Raw genomic sequence first — 23399 nt, 5'->3', positions numbered from 1 at the left:
TCCAGCAGAGCAATGCTGAGGGAGCGACAGGAAGATCAGGAAGTGGTCACTACCACACAGGTCATCGTGGACCCTCCAGTGGACATATCGTAGAAGACCAGGACTGCAAAAGGAGAGATCAATGGCCAAAAATGTTCTGTGTGCCCCACTGAAGTGTGTGGGGGCACCAGAATCCAAGAGGCAAAGATCGAGCTGTGCCAGTAAAGTTTCGATGTCTTTACCATGACCAGTGATCATTGTTACATCCCATGAAGGGTTATGGGCATTGAAATCATCCAAGACTAGGAAAGGTTGGGGCAGCTGAGAGAGTAATGCACATAGTACATCCTGGGACACGACATCATTGGGAGGGAGGTAAACATGGAAAAATCCTCATACGCCTTTACCAAAACTGCAAAAGCCTCCAAAGGTGTATCAGGAGGCACAAGGTCACTGCATACAGAGTCCATCACGTAAGTACAACTTCACCCAATACCCTCTCATATTCAGTGTGATTCTTAAAGTCACCTCAGTAGCCATGAAAGGCAGAGGTGTATGTTGCTGGAAACAATGTTTCCCAGATGGCAATGTGGAATGTAGCTATCATCACTCAGCCAGGTGGTGGAAAAATCCACTACAATTCCACTGGAGGATCAGACTGAATACAGTGAGGGCACGAAGCGACCAAGATGGCCAGATTATGTCCCAGGGTCATGTACTGCCATCGGTTGAGATGCCAGGGCATCCACTCACACAGTGGCACATTGCCTGGGGAGATCTGGTGCCTCAGGGGCCACCAGGATCTCCACTTTGGGCACAGAAGGAGTACCTGCAGAGGTCCAGTGGCATGGGGGCCAGTTTCCTTTGTCTTGGAGGACTTCTTTTTGTCCTCCTCCTCCTTAGAAGGTGAGGGCTGAGATGGTTTCCCTGAATTGGTTTCAGGGACAGAGGAAGAATGAGAAGTCCAACAGCCAGCAGCCAGTGGTTCCTTCAGCCACTGGCTGGCATCTGGCTGTGGATCAGCACGGACTGTGGAAGGATGAGTCCCAGGGGACCTCCTCCTACCTAGAGAAGCAGGAGGGGGGTAAGGTGCCTCTGGCTGGGGGATGGGGACTGGTGTCCTTGGCAGGTGGAAAGCAATGCTCCCAAAGTGGATGTGATGGAAGCACCAGAAGGGCCCGCAACTGCTTGGGGGGGGGGGGGGGGGGGGGTTAACAGCAGGTAGCTCTGAGGGCTCACTGTAAGAGGCAAAACAGAGGAAGGTACTGTCAAACAGAGCAGGCGATGATGTTTCAGCTGTAGTGTACGACTGTGTCATTTGTCTGGGATTAAGACACTCATACTTTTTTATGGTGTCTTGAACATATTTTCTTTCTTTGTGTGTGAGGAATGTTTCCTGAAAGTTTGGCCGTACCTTTTTGTAACACCCTGTAGATGCATGCATCTTCACAAAGTATGCCTCACTGTGATTGCTGGTTTTAAGAGTTATTGAGGTCCATGATACAGAAATAAAAAGTGTACAAAATATAAAATGAAGAGGTAAGAGAGAGTTAAAAAGAAGTAAGAGGGATTAAGACAGAAAACAAAGACACAAGTGGTTTGGACACATAGCAAGGATGGAACCAACAAGGAAAGCTTGAGTAAACCTGGAGAGAAAATGAAGGGATTCGGTGGGTAGCAAGACCAAGAACACCCTAGATGGGCATTACGAAGATGGACATGCAGCAAGAGTGGGAACAATGAATGATGACATGAACAACTGGATTTATCTTGATAGGAACATAAGGAGGCAGCTGTGCACATCATTGAGGAAAGCAGAGCTGTTAAATAATGATGATAAATGTTGCTACAGTTTATTTTATAAGCTGCTTCATAGTCTGCAATTTTCAATAAACATAAAATGCCTACTGGACTATCTACTGACACTGAGGTGACAAAAGTCATGGGATAGTGATATGCAAACATAAGGATGGTGGTAATATTGCGAACACAATGTACTGTATTACAGTGGCAGACCTGTCGTTTGTACTCGGATGATTCACGTGAAAAGGTTTCTGACATTATTATGCCGGCTTGACGGTAAGTAACACACTATGAAAGTGAAGCATGGAACATTCCATTTCGGAAACTGTTAGGGAATTAAATATTCCGAGATCCACAGTGTAAAGGGTGTACCAAGGAAACTAAATTTCAGGCATTACCTCTCACCACAGACAACACAGTGGTTGAAGGCCTTCACTTAATGACTGACAGCAGCAGCATTAGCCAAGAGTCATCAGAGCTAACAGACAAGCAGTATTGCATCAAATAATTGCAGAAATCAATGTGGGACATACGAGTGTATCCATTAGGACACTGCGGCAAAATTTTACTTTAATGGGCTACGGCAGCAGACAACTAACAGAGTGCCTTTGCTAACAGTATGACATTGCTTGCAGTACCTCTCCTGGGATCACAACTGCATCACTTGGACCCTACTTGACTGAAAAACCATGGCCCGGTCAGATGAGTCCCGTTTTCAGTTAGCAAGAGCTGATAGTAGGATTCGAGTGTGGCGCAGACCCCATAAAGCCATGGACTCAAGTTCTCAACAGAGCTCTGTGCAAGCTGGTGGTGGATCAATAATGGTGTGTGCCGTGTTTACATGCAATGGACAGGGTCCTCTGGTCCAACAGAACCGATCACTGACTGGAAATGGTTATAATCGGTTACTGGGAGACCATCTGCAGCCATTAACAGACTTCATGTTCCCAAACAATGATGGAATTTTTACGGATGGCAATGTGTGATTGGCTTTAAGACAACTCGGGACAATTCAAGGGAACGATTTGGCCACCCGAACTGCCAAACATGAATCCCATCAAACAGTTATGGAATATAATCAAGAGGTCAGTTTGTGCACAAAATCCTTCACCAGCAATACTTTTGCAGTTATGGCAGCTATAGAGGCAGCATGGCTCATTATTTCTGCAGGGGACTTCCAACAACTTGTTGACACCATGCCCTGTCAACACTGGGCAAAAGGAGGTCTGACATGATATCAGGAGGAATCCCATGACTTTTGTCACCTTAGTATAATCCACAATCAGTAACTGAAATGTAGCAAAGAATACATCTGAAATGAAGTTACAGCAAAATAAGTCAACTTACCTCATTGTGAGGGAAGCTGATCAATAGTCACAGTAAGAAATAATTTCAAGGTTCAGAACAAAATGTTCCATTGTCTGGAGACAGAGGAGCAAGAGACAAGAAGAATAACGCAATCTTTACTGTCTATATTTATCTATTTCTCTGGTTATGGCAATAATTCATCTGTTGTTGTTCGTAAGTAATCCCTCTTTCTTTGAAGTTCCCTATTTTGTTGGATTAGACACTTTAATTTTTACTTTTGAAATTTCATTTCACAATTAACCTTACTTTTTAAATTTCATTTCACAATTAACCTACCACTTGCAATATCCAACATATCATTCAACAATCGAAAATATTTCATTAAAAAACAGTAGATTGAGGAAGTCTGATAAGCTGACTCTGTGATATCGAATTGATTTTTAAAAATCTGTTTCACTTTCACCCAAAATAAAAATCCATGTCAAATTCTTAAATTATATGAGATTATAACAGCTCACCTCACGCTTTTGGAGAATCATTGAATTCTGGCGATTAATGTTGAAGATAACTGATCCGCCATTTTGGTATGTAATATTTACTGCCATACTAGTTGAGCGGGAATTGATGTGCTGTGCCAGTTGAGCCAGCGCATAAAGGCCGACAACAGTGTCCTGCAAACCAAGTGGCATATAGTGATAATATTGTTCATAAGTGCAAATATTTGTAACAAAAGCATCCATAAATAAAGCTCAACAGATAAGTTCTTGTCCTCTCAATGAAAGAAACAGAAAAAAATAGTATAGTCACACTGACAAATGGTTGTATAATGATGCATTTATGATACAAATGGTTGTATAATGGTGCATTTATGATGTGACTCATTAAAGTCAGGTGTATAAAATATTCTGTGTTCACATTACATCAAATTAGAATAACAAACCTTCAATATACTGATGAAGGCAAAGGTGGTTTTCACCAAAAGTTGGAACTTCTATTCTTATTTGTCACAGCAAGATTATCGAGAATATTTTGTAAAAGGGCATCATTGTGAGAAACTACCCTTCTACTGTTTGTCCTTGATAAGTTGATGATTCTCACAGTGGCTTTCAGGGAAGGCAGGAGGCATGCTTTCCCCTGCATTGGGACTGCCAAGGGGAGAGGAGTGGTGAGGAGAAGGCAGGTCAAGCTGCTTGCTCCTGGCACCAGTACCCTTAATGATGTGCACAGTAATGCTCAGAGTCTAGGGGCAGTTTAATGTTGGCAGCACTCAGTGATAAATGAATATCTTTCCATTAGTGCCGATTTTCTCCAATTCTGGCGGCACCACTAAAATTGTCAAGTTATTGTAGACAAACAGTATGTGAAGGTCACTGACCACCTGAGGGATTTTTTAGTGTGTGGACATCAGTAAGGACCTGTGATAAAATTAATTAGAATTATATCCTGTACCACACAATGCAAAAATTCTCTCTCATGTTTGCCACTAGTGGAGGAAATTTTCACAAAGTGTCATCATATGATAACAGAAATTACTTGTACTGTTACACATTCAAAGGTACATTGTTGAAACAGAAATTATCATTGCATCAGAGGTGACAGAATTTTTCTCGACATCAACACACTACATGGTTTGTTCAAATATGAAACTTACTTTGATATTTCTCTTAAACAGAAACATAGCCAATTACAAGACAATCTGTTCTATGTTAATACACAGAAACAGGCACTTCAACGTCAAAGTTTTATGGTATATGATGGATGATATATATAGAAAGAAGTCTGTACTCCTTTTTTGTGACTTTTATCCTGTATCTTCATGGGGTTGGTACGTTAATTTTAGATTTGTCAATGTTAGTGGTTGTGAATGTGGCTGGATGCCCTTCCTGTTGTCACCCCTTCCCTAAAACCCCTCCCCTAGGAAGGAAGCTGTGTACCCCATCTGTCTGTGTTTAGTGTTATCTCTGTAAAGTAAGGGAATGTTTTCTAAATGTCTGTGAATCATGTAACTGAGGTGCAATGTGAGTAGCACTATGATATTCACCAAAGGGTCTTTCCTTCTCATCCCGTGCAGTAAATCTCCCCTGACCTGCAGTTGTGGGTAACTTTCCAAAAATCTACCACTTTTCCTAGGTCTCTCCAGTCCTTTTCCTTCACCCCTCTTCCTTCCCTTCCACCCTTCTGCCTAAATAAGGAGCCACTGGCTCCAAAAGCTTGCCAGTTACAACTGACTTTTATGTGGGTGTTCTGCTGCGACTTGGTGAGTATATTTATCATCTATCCAACTAAATATTTTGTTAGAAACTATCGATACTTGTCACTGTTCATAATCTTAACAATAAGACAGTGACCAATCAAGAGATTCTTGAAAATCTCGCACCATACATTGACATATCAAGGTGGTTACTTATCCACGTCTTTCAGCGAGCATGGATTTTCAACTGACAAGTAGTGCACGTTGTAAAGACTGGTTTGTCCACAGTTCAAATAATGCTTCAACCATACACAAAATCTTGCACAGAAACACCTCATCATTTTGCATTTTTTGTAGATATCATTTGGAGAACTGTAACTGATTTTGAAAGCAATTGCCATGAAGACGGTGATGCAAAATGTGAAGAGGACAAAATGTGTTTAAATGTAGCAGTCACAGAACACCCACTCGCACTTCCAGGTTGCCTAGTAATGACATGTGGATAGTATGTTACCAATACTAAACTGTTATTTGCATTTCTCTCATCATCTGCCGTTATTTTTCTCTGGCATACATTATTTTTCACATTTCCTGTATATTTAAATATGTTTATAATTGTTGGAAAGATAGATTGTGGGGTTTGGCATGATCAATATACCATTCAGCATGTAAATGTACTGGTGCCCTACGAGTTTGGGGATACTCACCCCAAATGAAAACTCTACCCACTTCTTAGATGCTGTCATATACATTTTGAATGTCTGAAAAGCTTCACAGCAAGTTAACTGATCATTAAAACTGCGGAGCACAGACTGACTGGCTTTAAGTACCTACAAATCACACCCGAGTTACTTGTTTGCTTACATTTGGGACAGAAAAGCAGATGTTTGTGTGACCTCTTCACCTGACAGTGGGGTAGCTGTTTATGACACTGTTACCTTGTTATTATTTGATGAAGTTTTGCGCATGTTATGCAATTCAAGTTCCCTTTAAAGTCTCTTTCAAAGACACAGAAAAAATACGTAGTTCCATTAAAAAAGTTGGTATCATAATTTGTCCACTAGGTGCATTAAAACTTTAGTCTTAAAATACACCACATTTTCTATTATGACTTGGCAAAGGCTGCATCTTGATATATTTACTCCTCTTGGATGTATTTAGAGTGTCCCGTCTCAGCTGCCTCCCGCTGTATACAGCAAGCCACAAGACGAGAGAAAGCTGCCAAATTCACAAGTGTGCACGGCAGATAGAAGTGTTTGGCATCTCCCATGGCTACGGTGCACGGCACAAACATTCAGTTCATTTCACTACAGCTGAATACTCTGGACCACACAGATGAAGCAATCCATTCCTGAAGCCATTCAGCTTCTCATGGGCCACTATATCAGAATTCTTAATAAAACTTTCTATGGCTAATTATTTAATTGTATCTAAAAACACAGATGATGTGACTTACCGAACAAAAGTGCTGGCAGGTCGATAGACACACAAACAAACACAAACATACACACAAAATTCAAGCTTTCGCAACAAACTGTTGCCTCATCAGGAAAGAGGGAAGGAGAGGGAAAGACGAAAGGATGTGGGTTTTAAGGGAGAGGGTAAGGAGTCATTCCAATCCCGGGAGCGGAAAGCAGACATACACATACAGATTGTCTGCTTGTGAGATGTCTGCTTGTGTCTGTATATGTGTGGATGGATATGTGTGTGTGTGCGAGTGTATACCCGTCCTTTTTTCCCCCTAAGGTAAGTCTTTCCACTCCCGGGATGGGAATGACTCCTTACCCTCTCCCTTAAAACCCACATCCTTTCGTCTTTCCCTCTCCTTCCCTCTTTCCTGATGAGGCAACAGTTTGTTGCGAAGGCTTGAATTTTGTGTGTGTGTTTGTGTTTGTTTGTGTGTCTATCGACCTGCCAGCGCTTTCGTTCGGTAAGTCACATCATCTTTGTTTTTAGATACAATTAAATAATTATATGAATATAATAGAGGGAAACATTCCACATGGGAAAAATATATCTAAAAACAAAGATGATGTGGCAAACTCTTTGCCTTTACAAATGTCTGCTTGTGTGTGTGTGTGTGTGTGTGTGTGTGTGTGTGTGTGCGCGCGCGCGCGCGCGAGTGTATACCCGTCCTTTTTTTCCCCCTAACGTAAGTCTTTCCGCTCCCGGGATTGGAATGACTCCTTACCCTCTCCCTTAAAACCCACATCCTTTCGTCTTTCCCTCTCCTTCCCTCTTTCCTGATGAGGCAACAGTTTGTTGCGAAAGCTTGAATTTTGTGTGTGTGTTTGTGTTTGTCGACCTGCCAGCACTTTCATTTGGTAAGTCACATCATCTTTGTTTTTAGATACAGTTAAATAATTTCTATGACTAATTTATCCCATTTATCAACCAACCCTTCGAGCCATATACTATCTGATCAATGGTATCTGGACAGTCCTGCATAATGCAGAATTGACCTCCAGATGCCATATGGGGCAGACTTGTCAGTATAAAAGGAGATGGGGCAATTATATGGTCAGTGGAAAACCAGTAACAGCAGAATGGATAAGTCAGGAGAGCTCTGTGACTTTGAACATGGACCAGCCATTGGATGTCACCAGAGTAACAAATCCATCAGAGAGTTTTCAATCCTCCAAAAGTGACCATGACAACTGTCGGTGATGTGACTGTGCAGTGGAAATGTGATGGAACAAACACAGTTAAACTGAGAGCAGGCAAACCTCATGTACTCATGGAGAGGGACCATCAAGGATTGCAGAGAGTGGCTGTAAAAGAATCACACTAAGTCAGCAGATGGAATCATTCATGAGTTCCAAAGTGCTACCAGCAGTCCAGCCGGTACAATAACTGACATCGCGTGAAGTGCCAACAGTGAAGTATGGAGGACGTAGTATTACAGTATGGGGATGTCTCATGGGCTAGGGTGTGGTCCCCTTATTGTGATTAAGTAAACACTAATTGTGGAAGGATATGAGCACATTTTACAGCATTGTGTACTGCACACAATACAGAAGAAGGCAATTGTATCAACACGACAAGGCACCCCGTCATGAAGCAACATCTCTGAGGCGAAGGTTTGTCGACAATAATAATTACCTCCTCCTCTTCTTTTGGCTGTCGAGGAAGAATGGGTTGCCACTCATCCCCAGACATTCAGACACCCCATCAAAAGTGAACCCAGCAGAGTTCAAGGCATCATAAACGTGAATGGTGGACACACCTCCCATTAATGTTGACTAATAGGCGTCCAGATACTTTTGATCAGTTATATGTATGTATGCTTAAAAGTTTGTCTAAAAAGGTAACTTTCAACGGCAATTAGCAGAAGTTACAACATTTTTGTGCTTATAAGAAAAGTGCACACACGCGCGCGTGCGCACGCACTCACACACACACATACACGCACACGCACAGTAAACTCTTGCTAAACTGGCCATTCCTCGCACGTATGGATTAGTGAAAGTGCCTAATTGTTGAGAGTGTCTAAAATTTAGTATAAACACATACAGATTGTACTTTATCAGATCAAAAGATACATTCATTTTTACAGAAAACTTAGTCCTTGATTGTGTACAAGCATATTAGTATCACTCGACAGTCAGTACGAAACACGTTCCAAAGTTTTAGTTGTCACCACGATTATATGCGATGGTAGTATGCTTTATCACGCAATGGCTTTACAAGCATTTCACAGGTCCTGACATGTCAATGTTGTAAGACAAACAGAATACCTAGAGAAACCCTTCCACAATCAAACCACATATTTAGCATTGTTATGGTGAATTATTATTTTTTCTCCTATGACAACATTTGGGCTGGATAAAAACCTTTACAGGTTTTCTGAGGGTTATATACTGTACCTGTGTAGAGGAAAATCCACCCTCTTCATTCTGTTGTGAAACCAACCATCTCAAAATTGGGAAAGAATCCGCAACATGATTGTTCAATAAGTATGTTAGAAGAGCATAAGATGTCATTTCAACATTTACAGAGTTGGGTAGACTATGCCATGGGTTTTTCTCATCCTCTTGACCAAGGGCTCTGCTCCACCACTTCATGTCACCTAGAATGAGATAGGCAGAGACTGTGATAACAGGTCACTGTGAACTAACGCAACACATGAACAAACATCAACATAAATGTTACTGAGTAGGAGTCCTGCAGAAAAAAAGACTGAAATCAGTAGTAATGGGGTAATAATAGCAATGGGTTATAAATGGGCACTTAATTTTCCAATCTGTATGACTGACACAAACCATGGATTAATTTGGAGCTAGTTACTCAGATGGTTCCTGCCAATGTAGTTCTTGAGGTTTCTGCTGTTGCTCTTAACAGAAAAGGGGGAAGGAAAGGGTCAAGGGAGGGGAGGATGAAATGTAGCAAGGTGCAATAGCTCCACTTCCTTTAAACCAATTCCTTATTTTTATCTTTTATTTCATGCATAATACATATACTATGAATATGTGAAATCTCCAATTTCTTATTTAAGCAGCATTTATCAAAACTTTATTATTCACTGTATAGTTTACAGACTACTGATGACAGCAGTATAAACACTTCATGTAGAAATATTTTCTTTAATGACATATTCAAAATACATGATTCACTAAAACTACATGTACTTCGAAATTCAACCCCATTAATAACTGCTAGTTTTTCTTTCAAACAATGATGTTACTTTTCTCAAAAACTTCGTATTTCAAAAGTTATCTTTATTGAAAATTGTCAATTTCTAGAATGTTCGAATCTTAAAATGTAATCTTTTCAAAATCTCTCTATCATTGTTTTGTAACCCTAATTTTTCTGAACCCAAAAATTTATAATTTTTTGAATAATGACAATTTATGAACAATATAGGAAAAGATGGGTTGCCACTTACCATAAAGATGACATGTTAAGTTGCAGACAGGCACAATTAAAAGACACTTACACAAAGCTTTCGATCACATACTCCACCAGAAAAAGAGAAACACACACCATTCATACATTCAAGCAAGCACACCTCACGCACACATGGCCACCAACTCCGGCAGCATAGGCCAGAACTGACATTCTGGCCTGAGCTATTGCAGTTGGCAGTCTTGTGTGCTCCAGGTGTGCCTGTCAAGTGTAGGAATGGTGTGTATTTAACTTTTTCTGGTGAAGGCTGTGGCCAAAAGCTTTCTGGAAGCGTTTTTTAATTGTGCCTGTCTGCAACTTAACATGTCATCTTTATAAGTAGCAATCTATCTTTTCCTACAGTGTTGATATTCCTACCTGGAGTTTCCATTGTTTGACTTAATTTTTGAAACATTCAAATTAGGAAGTTTATGTTTCCAGAAAATTCTTGGCGCATTATTGTGGACCAAGTGCATGCCAAAAACTTCTGCGTTAGTCAGTCAGCAGCTAGCATTCAAAGAATCAAGTTACTAAGTTAGACTGTATCCAGAAGTCATTATGTACACTTCCAAATTGGTCAGTTGGCAGCTAATATCCAAAGAGAGCTGTTTCTGTGCTAGTCAGTCAGTTGCAGAGAATTGCACTTTGGGGGGTTGAGGTGGCGGGGGCCTTGGTGCTCAGTTCCTATTTGAGCTAGGACAATGGGGTGAAAAGTTTTTGATTTATCCAGACAAGTGGCCATCTGTATAGCCATTCAAACATCTGTCTTACTATAGCTATGTTACAGAATATTAAGCAAGGTTTAAACGACGAACTGGAGCTTGCGCCCAGGCAAAGTGTGAATTGATTGATTCCTTTCCCAAAAGATTTTAACTGGGCTGGAATTAATGCTCAGCTAATGGCACCATCTGTATAGACACCATTAGGATTTCATGTGCAAAAACAACCACTCTCTTTGGATTTTACATGCAAAAACAGTCATCTTAAATAACACCAGGCCAGAATGAGAAGGACTGTTCAAATTTGGTCCACTGGTGTATCAAACATGGTCTAGGTAAGTTTTGCTTTGATTGGATTTTATGTGGAAAAAAAAAAAAACACTTTTTGGGAGGTTTTTGAAGCGCTCCATACTTTAAGCTAATGCGAATCAGATCAAACTTTGCACAAAGGCAGATAAATGGATAAAGTCAAAATGAAAACTTTTTATACCATAATCTTTATTCACTGTCGGACTACAATGGTTTAAAGTTGAGTTAAATGTAAAGCATAAAATTAATTCTTGTATGAACTGAATGTGCAGAAATGATTTAAAGTGAATCAAATAAACAAAAGTTGCATTCTTATGATAATACTGATTTAAATGTGTTTGAAGCTGCCAGATAAGTCAAAAAGATAATTCCCTTCTTTTACATCCCCGACTCTGCCCAGGACATACTCACTTCTTCGTGCTATGATAGGATCATTTTCAAATCTGGTTTAAGTTACATATGCTTCAAGTCATGGCTTGGTGCACATCTGACTTATGTTGCTTGGACATCTGAGTAATTATGAAATGCTACATGTTAACTTTTGTTAGGCTACTCATAGCTTATGTAGTTTATCGCTCTGAGTTGTTACATAATATGTTACAAGTAACTTGATCTGCCAGATCAGGGGTGCTCAACCCATCGATTGCGATCAAATGGAAAAAATGCGAAAATGGAAAAAATTCAGAAACATCGTCCAGTACGCCTTAGATAAGTTCGTACCGACTAAGGTCCAAAGCGAGGGGAAAGATCCACCGTGGTATAACAATCATGTACGAAAGGTACTACGGAAACAAAGAAAGCTTCATCATAGGTTTAAGAGTAGTCGAATCATAGCTGATAAGGAAAAGCTGAACGAAGCGAAAAAGAGCGTAAAGAGAGCAATGAGAGAAGCATTCAACGAATTCGAACATAAAACATTGGCAAACAATCTAAACAAGAACCCTAAAAAGTTTTGGTCATATGTAAAATCGGTAAGCGGATCTAAATCCCCTATTCAGTCACTCGTTGACCACGATGGCACCGAAACAGAGGACAACCGAAGAAAGGCAGAAATACTGAATTCAGTGTTCCGAAACTGTTTCACTGCGGAAAATCGTAACACGGTCCCTGACTTCAGCCGTCGCACAGACGCCAAAATGGAAAATATTGAAATAAACGATATCGGAATTGAAAAACAACTGCTATCACTTAGTAGCGGAAAAGCATCCGGACCAGACGAGATACCCGTAAGATTCTACAGTGATTATGCTAAAGAACTTTCCCCCTTTCTATCAGCAATTTATCGTAGATCTCTGGAAGAACGTAAAGTACCTAGCGACTGGAAGAAAGCGCAGGTCGTTCCCATTTTCAAGAAGGGTCATAAATCAGATGCGAATAATTATAGGCCTATTTCGCTTACGTCAATCTGTTGTAGAACAATGGAACATGTTTTATGTTCTCGTATTATGACGTTCTTAGATAATACAAATCTCCTTCATCATAACCAACATGGATTCCGCAAACAGAGATCATGTGAAACTCAGCTCGCCCTATTTGTCCAAGAAATTCACAGTGCCGTAGACACTGGCAAGCAGATTGATGCCGTATTCCTGGACTTCAGGAAGGCATTTGATACGGTTCCGCACTTACGTTTAGTGAAAAAAATACGAGCTTACGGAATATCGGACCAGGTTTGTGATTGGATTCAGGATTTCCTAGAAGAAAGAACACAACATGTCATTCTTAACGGTTCAAAATCTGCAGAGGTAGAGGTAATTTCGGGAGTACCGCAAGGAAGCGTGATAGGACCTTTATTGTTTACAATATACATAAATGACTTAGTTGACAACATCGGTAGCTCCATGAGGCTATTTGCAGATGACACGGTTGTCTACAAGAAAGTAGCAACATCAGAAGACTCGTACGTACTCCAGGAAGACCTGCAGAGGATTAATGAATGGTGCGACAGCTGGCAGCTTTCCCTAAACGTAGATAAATGTAATATAATGCGCATACATAGGGGCAGAAATCCATTCCAGTACAATTATGCCATAGGTGGTAAATCATTGGAAGTGGTAACGACCGTAAAATACTTAGGAGTTACTATCCGGAGCGATCTGAAGTGGAATGATCACATAAAACAAATAGTGGGAAAAGCAGGCGCCAGGTTGAGATTCATAGGAAGAATTCTAAGAAAATGTGACTCATCGACGAAAGAAGTAGCTTACAAAACGCTTGTTCGTCCGATTCTTGAGTATTGCTCATCAGTATGGGACCCTTACCAGGTTGGATTAATAGAAGAGATAGACATGATCCAGCGAAAAGCAGCGCGATTCGTCATGGGGACATTTAGTCAGCGCGAGAGCGTTACGGAGATGCTGAACAAGCTCCAGTGGCGGACACTTCAAGAAAGGCGTTACGCAATACGGAGAGGTTTATTATCGAAATTACGAGAGAGCACATTCCGGGAAGAGATGGGCAACATATTACTACCGCCCACATATATCTCGCGTAATGATCACAATGAAAAGATCCGAGAAATTAGAGCAAATACGGAGACTTACAAGCAGTCGTTCTTCCCACGCACAATTCGTGAATGGAACAGGGAAGGGGGGATCAGATAGTGGTACAATAAGTACCCTCCTCCACACACCGTAAGGTGGCTCGCGGAGTATAGATGTAGATGTAGATGTAGAAACCAGTCGATCGTCATGGCTTTATGAGTCACTCTTTCAAAACCTTTGCCTGTGATTGGTTTAAACAAGCTTTTTTTTGTAAAATATCAATTCACTGTTATGCACGGTTTTTGTATATGGTAAATCTGACAACACTGACACCACCTCTTTCATCTCCATCTGCAGTTCACTGCCTTAAACAATCATGCCAAGCAACAGCTTTATTCATGCATTGAAGATTACTAATTGCAAATTGTAAGTTAACACATTGTGAGTGGGGGTTGTGGTGAGCAGAGAGAGTGCTCAAGGCTTGCTGTGGGATGATTTGCACTGATAGGTGGGGGGGGGGGCGGCAAGCTCCAAATCCAGTCAGCAACACAGACCTCTGTTTCCAAGCTTCCACGAAACAAGAATGTGTATGACAGAGGTAATGATCAGTTAAAGACTTTGTGTTATTGAAACTGAGATTGCTAATTGCACTGACATGTCAAATAAGTGTTTTATGTCATGTTGGTAACACTAGTTCCCACACAGTCAAACTCTGAAGTGAAGCAACATTAGGCCCAGCTAGTACTTAGATGGATGACCGTTCGGGGAAAACTAGGTGCTGTTAACTTCAAGGACACAGAAGTCGTGCCCTACTGGAAGACTTGCAACACGCAAAGTACCACATAAGATTTTTTCCTGCTTCATCACTCATTTACGAAACAATCGCGATCAAAATAGTGCAACAATCAACACATACCACAGTGACAGCACAGCTCAGTGATAATGCAGTCGACACTGGCAATGGTATGATGCACAGTTGGCAATAAACCTCTCCAAACCACTGCAGAGTGTTACCAATCTGAACTAGACAGTCCATACATCAAGTTGTAGTTCTCACTCAGTATTGTGTTCATGAAAAATGAGTACAGCTACACACAGGAAAACACATCATTTTTAAACTGCATGAGTAGGAGATATTTGTTACAATGCATAAGGATAGGTGTAAATGTTTGATATATAATGCTACTGTAGCCACACCTACAAAGGGAAATATTGAATGGCATTTTAGAAAAGTTCACAAAGACTTCTAATCATAATCAGCCGTTGGTAGTGAGGTGTGAGGACTACGAAATTTTCTTATGCTGTGAAGATAACTATTGGAAATTAGTGAATGTGACAAATAACCATAACAATGTCATGAGACATACATATGAGGAAGCAATATGTCAGTTGACTCTTCTAGGAACTTGTACTTTCTGAGCTTCAAACAGCAAACCCCACTGTAGTATCCCATCTGGCACCAGAGTTGGATGAGCATATCCACAATGGTTTGATGCTTACTAAACGAATCTGTTATGAAGAGCTCTGCTTTTGTTCGGATATTTTCTATTTTCTCAATCAATCTTAAATAATGTGCATCCCAGAATGATGACTAACATTCAAGTATCGGTCGAATGAGGGTAAGCACCCTCATTTGTGGGGAGGACTCTTCCAATAACTAACTGTCTGGCATCTGTGTTTCCTGTGATTAGTTTTATGTACTTGTTCCACTTTAAATTGATCCATATGCATACTATCAGATATTTAATTGACACAGCTTTTTCTGATGATTGTTCAGCAAAAGTGTAGCTAAACAACAACAGGGTATATATGCGGACAAGAAAAAAGAATTACCAGATTTTTCCCAGATTTTGCAGTTAAAAATACACTTTTTTCCAGGCGAAAATACACTTTTTCCCAGGTGAAAGTACATTTTTTTCTCCTTGATACGTGACAATATACGAGGGGGGATCATATATAAATGGAATTTTTGTTCCTGAACATCAACAGTTGGTAGGACTGGCCCTGCACTTCTGTTACACTTAGGCGGGACCTTTAGAAGTGAGGAGAGAGTGCTGTTAGATATTTCTTGCCTTTTCATCAGTAATGTTCACGATGTCTGAGCAACAGGTGTACCCCTCCATCGCGCAATGCATAATTATCAAATTTCTTGCTCGTGAATGAGTTTTCAGCAGTGGAAATTTGCCAAAGATTGCTTGCACAGTTCGGTGATCAAACATTATCAAGGACACTTGTTATTGTCTGGCATAAATAGTTCAAGGAAGGACAAGAACTTGAGGTAAATCAGCAACAGGATCGCTGCCCTCAGACCAGCATTACAGACAAAAACATTTGTGTGGTTAAAGACATTATTGATGACGATCGACGGGCGAGAGTATCAGAGATTGCATAAAAAGTCTGAATCAGTTGTGGGAGCTGTCAAGCAATCATCACAAATGACCAACAGTTCTGTAAAGTGTGTTCCAGATGGGTCTCTAAACTTTTGACCAAAAATCTGAAGTTGAGTAGTTTGGAGGTCTATCAGAGACTTATAGCAGGTTTGTGGAAGAAGGTGATGCATTTTTGAGTCGGATGTCACCTGCGATGAAACATGGCTTCACCACGGAACGGGGTGGCAGCACCAGTGAAAGCCAAGACTTGACTGTCAGCTGGCAAGGTTCTTTCAACTGCCCCCCCGCTCCTCAATCAGTGAGGCATTTTGCCGATTTTTGCATGAGTGACACACAATCAATGCTGCTTACTACTGCGAATTGTTGAACAAGGTGAGAGTTGCATATTGCCACAAAGACGAGACCAATCGATTTGACAGATCATCCTCCTCCAAGACAATGCGTGACCCCGTACTGTAACTCTGTCTCCAAAGTACAGGATATGCACTGCACTACACTTGATCATTCTCCCTACAGCCTGGAGTTATCGTCCTGCAAATCCCATTTATTCGGACCACTTAAAGGAGTTCTAGGAGGGCAACGATTTGAATATGACAAGAATGTAGAAGATTTGGTGCGCAACTGGCTGGTGACACGACCCAGTTCTTTTTATGATGAGGGCATCAAAAAGCTGCCCACACGCTGGGACAAATGCATTTCCAAAGCAGGAGACTATGTGGAAAAATAAATTATAATTACCTTGAGTTTTTTAATAAATGAATTTAAATAAGAAATTAAATTCTGTTTATATTTGATCCAACCTCGTACTTTCCCTCAGATCTGTAAAACTTATAAATCTTTTGAATGGTAATTGTTCTATACACCAGCATAGAACTTCTTAGCTCTTTAGGAAATGAAACAGGGGGAGGGGAGGAGTGGGGGGAGGGAAGTTTTTGGAAAGATCTTCGATGCGTGGTAACATATACACTGCCTATTTTCGTATTACAAAAGTATAAAAACGAAGTCCACCAAATACAGCAGCGTAGCTTCCAAAACACTGGCTGCACAGTGTGCTTTTTATGTCAGCCAATCATAGTTCTGATCACATAATGACACCAGATGTCCAGAACACAGACAACATGATGTAGTCACCCAATAGCGTTAGTGTTAAATAGGAAGAACACACAAATGGGAAAAGTTAATGCTTTAAATTAATACATATACAGTATAGCTACATGAAAAGCTAAGCTTTCTCATGTAATACTGGTCATAAGAAAATTTTGTCGTTTTTTCCCGAGGGTGTAGTTAGGCAGGATCCTAAGAGCACATCTAAAATTGCAGCAGTTGAATATTTCTGAGAGGCACAAATATAATTTCACTGCTATGCACCAAACATTTTGTGGATTACATGGCTTAATGCATGTTCCATCAAGCACTTCAACTACTCCACAGAAAAGCCAATTACATGTGAAATTTCTGAAGAGCTCACCTCACATTTTTTCTACCGATAATTATACTTTTTTACATCCTTACTGCATAATCTGTGGTCTATGAAAGAACTAGCTTAAACATGAAAAACCAAAACTGAAGCTTGGGTGGTTCTTGTGTGTGTGTGTGTGTGTGTGTGTGTGTGTGTGTGTGTGTGTGTGTGTGTGTGTGTGTTCAATTTTGAATGAGAGTCAAACACTCCATGAATTAAGAAATTCATTGCACATTCTCGCATGTAACATAATTCATTGTGTGGAAAAAAAAAATTAGTTTCAAAGTAATGCTTCTCAAACCACAATTTGGAATATTTTCGTGTGACCTGCTAGAAATGTAAACAGTTGTGACATCACACTCATTGAAAGCACTTTGTTGTATTGTATAGTCACCATCCTAAAGCCTTTCGACACATTTTGCTGTTGTGTGTGCAATGTTCTGTCACTATAAATGGCACATTTCCTTTGCAACTAATGTTTTACTTTGGTATTTTTTCTTGTTTATGTTTTTTGCTGTAGTATTGTTCTGCAGTAGTGGGCTAAAGTAAAATTCTTTGTTAGAGTATCATTTCTTACCAGGCAAATTTAAAAAACTTTAACTGAAAACTAAAACTAAAATTCCTGGAATTCTAAAAATTTGTTGGGTTTCTCCCAGATTTTTCCTCGATGAACAATTTTCCCAGGGTGTATACACCCTGGACAGCAAATCTTTGGGCTCATTTATGTGTAATATGCTACATTTGTTTAAGCTAGAGGTCAACTGCCAGTCCCTGCATCAAACATACATCTTCTGCAGGTCTTTCTAGCATTGAAACTTCTCTGTATACAAAAACATCATCTGTGAACAGCCTCATGGAGTTTCAGACATTATCCATTAGGTAATTTATACCAATTGTCTCTCGTAAGAGTCATCAGGTTCATTTTCTCTGATATTTCAAAAGATATTTGAAATTTCATTTTTGCAGTATGTAGCTGCAGCAACCCCAAACAAATATTGCTCATCACATCTTTCACTGAAGCGCAGTTTCAACAGAAAGCATCAGTTTGTTTCCCATTAGGAACAAAATTATTTTTAAACCAGATTTTACATGCCCATTCTATAGAACAGTCTGTTTCATCAGTACGTGTTAACAGTGACATTAAAAAATAAAGTATAACCAGTACTCCAGCAGCAACCAAGCAGTGCTTCCGCGCGGTGGTAGCATCAGCGGTGACCCAGGTGCTGCTCAGTCACTGCTGGAACACTGGTTTAATCTCTGTGTTTTGCTGTCCCTGTTAATACGTATCGAAAAAACAATAGCGCACTACACCCATTCAGAACCATTCTATTGAATAGGCACATAAAATTCCACTTTAAAAATAATTTTGTCTGTAATGGGAAACAGACAGACACTTTCTGTTGACAATTGGGCGTCGCATAAAGACTTGACTAGTAGTATTTTTTTGAGTTAGCTCCAGCTATATATTGCGAAAATGAAATTGCAGAGAAAATGTGCCTGACAACTCTTGGGAGGGACACCCTGTACATAAAAATCACTGAAAACACAGCTTCTTAGCTCTGAAGGACATTGTATAATGGTACAGCCTTCCCCAGGACTCATATGAGATGTCCGATATCACCTTTTTTTATATGCATCCGGATAGTTATCAGACAATTCAGTGCTTCCGAACGCCTTGTATGTGTGTCTATAAATATATCATTCTGTCCTATTTGACAAAAAACTTGATATTCATTGCGAAGGCATGTGGAATGTCCTAGAAGGACGAGTGGTGTCGTAATTATCGGTGGATTGCTGTCATTGATAAAATATTTACATATACTAAATTAAGTAATTAATCAAGAAATTGAAGTAATAAGTCCTTAGCAATAAATACCTAGAGACTGCAGAGATGCTAGCGTGAAAAATCAATGCTTCTAATTAACAAAATGGTAATCTAAAAATCCAGTAACAAAAGAACACACTATCTTGAGAAACAGCTTAAAAGTTATTACCAAGCGATGTATTTTCATTTGTTATTTATTTTTATGTCTTCCTCTGTAATTAATATTCTTTGTAATTACATTTCTAACTAACTCTCCAATTGTTTACATCTCAAAGTTTTCCAATTTCCAGAATTTGAGGCGTTATTTGTGCATTTATGTATTTTATTGAATAAAGCACGAGCTCTGTACTACCATTACATGTTAGTAACCAAATCCAAACTGTAATTAATTATGTAACTAAAGTAGTACAAGAGACATTATTTAAAGTTCAGAATGATTTTCTTATGGAAGACTAAAGATATTACTGTAAAAGATTGTCATTGAATATTGTATTTTATACCTTATTCGGCTGTAACATCAGTTTCTTTACATTTTGTAAATTTTAATTGTAACATCAAAATTGTACAAAATTAATAATACTTTATTTTGGAAGTTATTGTTAAAATTCTATATAAAGCAATGCAGAGAGGCTGCGAGTTAGTTGTTGAGTTGTTGTTTTGTCAGTCAGTTTTAAAGTTACTTTTGGAAGTCAAAGAGATCACTGAAGTCTGTCCGTGTTTTGTTTACATGACGAGTGTGCAGTTCATATGTCAATTAACGGGAATAAAGTTTGTGAAGCAAGAAAATTTCCCATTCATTCATCAATGGACCAGGCAGAAGAAACTTAAGTAACATTCAACATGAATTGTTACAACTGTCAGAAAGCTTAGTAACATGTTCCATATTAATTTAGTACCAATCAACTGCTCAATGCGTGAAAAACACACAAATCCTATAGTGTCGGATGAACGCAGTCCCCTTGAATCAATATTATAGAAGATTTGCCAGCTTCTGTCTACAGATCTGAGCCACATGTGTCGGAATACAATGTTTCAACGAAAGTAATCAATTTTTGAAAATGTATTGTAATTGGACAGGTAAAAACTCTATCCCCCAAGCAGCGGCAAGAAAACACATATAAAGATACAGAAATTTGCAAGCTTCTGGAGCCAGTGGCTCCTCCTCCTGGCAAAAGGGTTGACGGAAACCTCACCAGTCCCTTTCCATCACCCCTTTTCCTTCGCCTTCAACCCTTTTGCTAGATGAAGGAGCCATTGGCTCCGAAAGCTTGCAATTTCTGTACAACTCTGCTTGGTGAGTAGATTGTTTTGTTTTTTAGATGTCACACAAATCCACTTCGTTTTTACTGACAGTACATGAAATAGAGATCAAAGTTGCAAACATTACAAAATAGAAACTGATGTCAAAGCATGAACTCAGTAGTGTATAAACACTTATCATAAAGACAAGCATTGAGTGAAGATGTGGAATTATAACAAGTTATCTTAAAAGCAAAAAACAGTTAGGAAACATCAACTGAGGTAATTCTGACAAACTAAAAATTTCAACTGTGTTATGTTAAAGAATCTTGCTCTGCATAACTCTTACCTTCAGTCTTAGCCCTACTCTCTAGAATGTTGAAGGCAGCATCCTTGGCAGTATGGTCAGCAAGGTGGAGTGCATATGCTGTTATAGCTATGGCATAAGTGTCGTTGATGCTATCTATGTTCCGCACAATGTACTCCACTGCCTTGTTGATGGTGTTGTGGTACATCTGCCTGTATCTCTGCTAAAAGAATACAGAAAATACTGTACATCCAGATTCATTCCAATTTGTGTGCAAGGAACATAAAAATGAGAAAGAGAAGCATCAAGAACACTTTCAATGAGACAGAATAGTGGTCACTGAGCATATCCAAATAACGAAAGTAATAATAAAGTTTGTATTTATCTCATTAATGCTGTGTCACTCCCTCCTGATGTTCCAACAAGAAGGGTATAGTGAAAGCTGTCAAAACTGCACTCAAAGCTTGAGTGTCAAAAAATGAACAATTGTTGATGAATTAAGACATGTTGAGACCAGAGAAAGCACAATACAAGAGAAAATAAGATACACAGAAAAATGGACAGTAGACGTAGACATAAGAGAAATGAAGACATGAAACTATGTTGTTAGAAACAGAATACCAGGACCAGGAAGGACTGAGACTATAGGAAATGTAAGGCTATTTTAACCATTTTTGCTTCATCTTCTATAACACTGTTTGCACTAGAAACGGGCATCTGGCTCGACATCATTCAGCTGATTTGTGAACAAATAACGTTTTGCGCAGGTTGTGTCACTTTCTGAATCAAAACTGAATCACTGATTCCTTAAAGGGGATAACTCCTCAAAAGTTGAAAATGCAGATTTTGTCAGTTTAGGTTTCTTAAGACATAGATGCAGTTATTGCAATTAAAATGGGATGCCATCATTGCTTTGCTGATGGTAGAGAGTGAATTTAAGTTTGTAATTTTTCTAATAAGTGACAACATCAGGAGAGAAGAAACTTCTTAAGTGTATAACAAATTGACAGTATCAAGTCTTTATAGTGAACTGAAGATTTTGCCTATAACAGACGTGAATGAACATGACTGAAAAGCGACTAAAACCAATCATATTTTTGTAAAATGTTCTGTATTCATTTATAAACTTTATGCAGTGGTCAGTCATCATTTGTAACAAATTTTCTATCACAAACAGTAAGTCATTTGGTTACTCTTTAAATGTATTTCATATCATGATAATCTACCATAATTTTTCTGTGTAATAGTATGCTTCAGACATACCCATATACTTTACGTTATATTTATTCCATTCTAAATACTGTCATTCATTAAATATAAGTTTTTCCCTTCCTTCAAACAATGGAAACTCCAGGTAGGAATATCAACAATGCAGGAAAAGATAGACTGCTACTTACGCCCCCCCCACGCGCACGCAGGCAAGCAAGTACACAGAGCACACACACACACACACACACACACACACACACACACGACCACCAACTCTGGCCCAAGATGCTGGGATTGGCCTGAGACGCCACATGCGTGCATGCGTGCGCCTCTCTCTTTACTGATGAAGGCTGTGGCCGAAATCTACATGTCAGTGTCTTTTAATTGTGCCTGTCTGCAACTTGATGTGCCTTCTTTACGGTAAGTAGCAATCTATCTTTTCCTACATTGTTTTTACTTTTCTTGTAATTTAAGTTCCTCAAAATATATTTACTTCCTCAATTATTTCTATAAGCAATAACTCGGTCTGATGAAGAGCACCATACCAGCTACAAAAATTTTCCAAACTACTTACATCTACACTCCTGGAAATTGAAATAAGAACACCGTGAATTCATTGTCCCAGGAAGGGGAAACTTTATTGACACATTCCTGGGGTCAGATACATCACATGATCACACTGACAGAACCACAGGCACATAGACACAGGCAACAGAGCATGCACAATGTCGGCACTAGTACAGTGTATATCCACCTTTCGCAGCAATGCAGGCTGCTATTCTCCCATGGAGACGATCGTAGAGATGCTGGATGTAGTCCTGTGGAACGGCTTGCCATGCCATTTCCACCTGGCGCCTCAGTTGGACCAGTGTTCGTGCTGGACGTGCAAACCGTGTGAGACGACGCTTCATCCAGTCCCAAACATGCTCAATGGGGGACAGATCCGGAGATCTTGCTGACCAGGGTAGTTGACTTACACCTTCTAGAGCACGTTGGGTGGCACGGGATACATGCGGACGTGCATTGTCCTGTTGGAACAGCAAGTTCCCTTGCCGGTCTAGGAATGGTAGAACGATGGGTTCGATGACGGTTTGGATGTACCGTGCACTATTCAGTGTCCCCTCGACGATCACCAGTGGTGTACGGCCAGTGTAGGAGATCGCTCCCCACACCATGATGCCGGGTGTTGGCCCTGTGTGCCTCGGTCGTATGCAGTCCTGATTGTGGCGCTCACCTGCACGGCGCCAAACACGCATACGACCATCATTGGCACCAAGGTAGAAGCGACTCTCAT

General features: G+C 40.0%; 1 protein-coding gene across 4 annotated transcripts in view; it reads right to left on the bottom strand.

Annotated features, from left to right (window-relative positions):
- Nucleotides 1-23399, bottom strand: part of LOC126235881 (CD109 antigen-like) — a 565987-nt gene that overhangs the window by 19763 nt on the left and 522825 nt on the right. For 3 of the 4 annotated variants that reach the window (XM_049944806.1, XM_049944808.1, XM_049944805.1), the window contains exons 23-25: nt 20939-21119; nt 9148-9350; nt 3609-3761 (exon numbers count right to left, since the gene is read on the bottom strand). In XM_049944806.1, the coding sequence (XP_049800763.1) occupies nt 3609-3761; nt 9148-9350; nt 20939-21119 (537 nt within the window). The remainder of the gene's footprint in view (nt 1-3608; nt 3762-9147; nt 9351-20938; nt 21120-23399) is intronic. The other variant, XM_049944807.1, reaches the window with a different exon arrangement.

This window comes from Schistocerca nitens, chromosome 2 (assembly GCF_023898315.1).
Source record: "Schistocerca nitens isolate TAMUIC-IGC-003100 chromosome 2, iqSchNite1.1, whole genome shotgun sequence".
Taxonomy (NCBI): domain Eukaryota; kingdom Metazoa; phylum Arthropoda; class Insecta; order Orthoptera; family Acrididae; genus Schistocerca; species Schistocerca nitens.
This window is presented reverse-complemented; position numbering and strand designations above follow the sequence as displayed.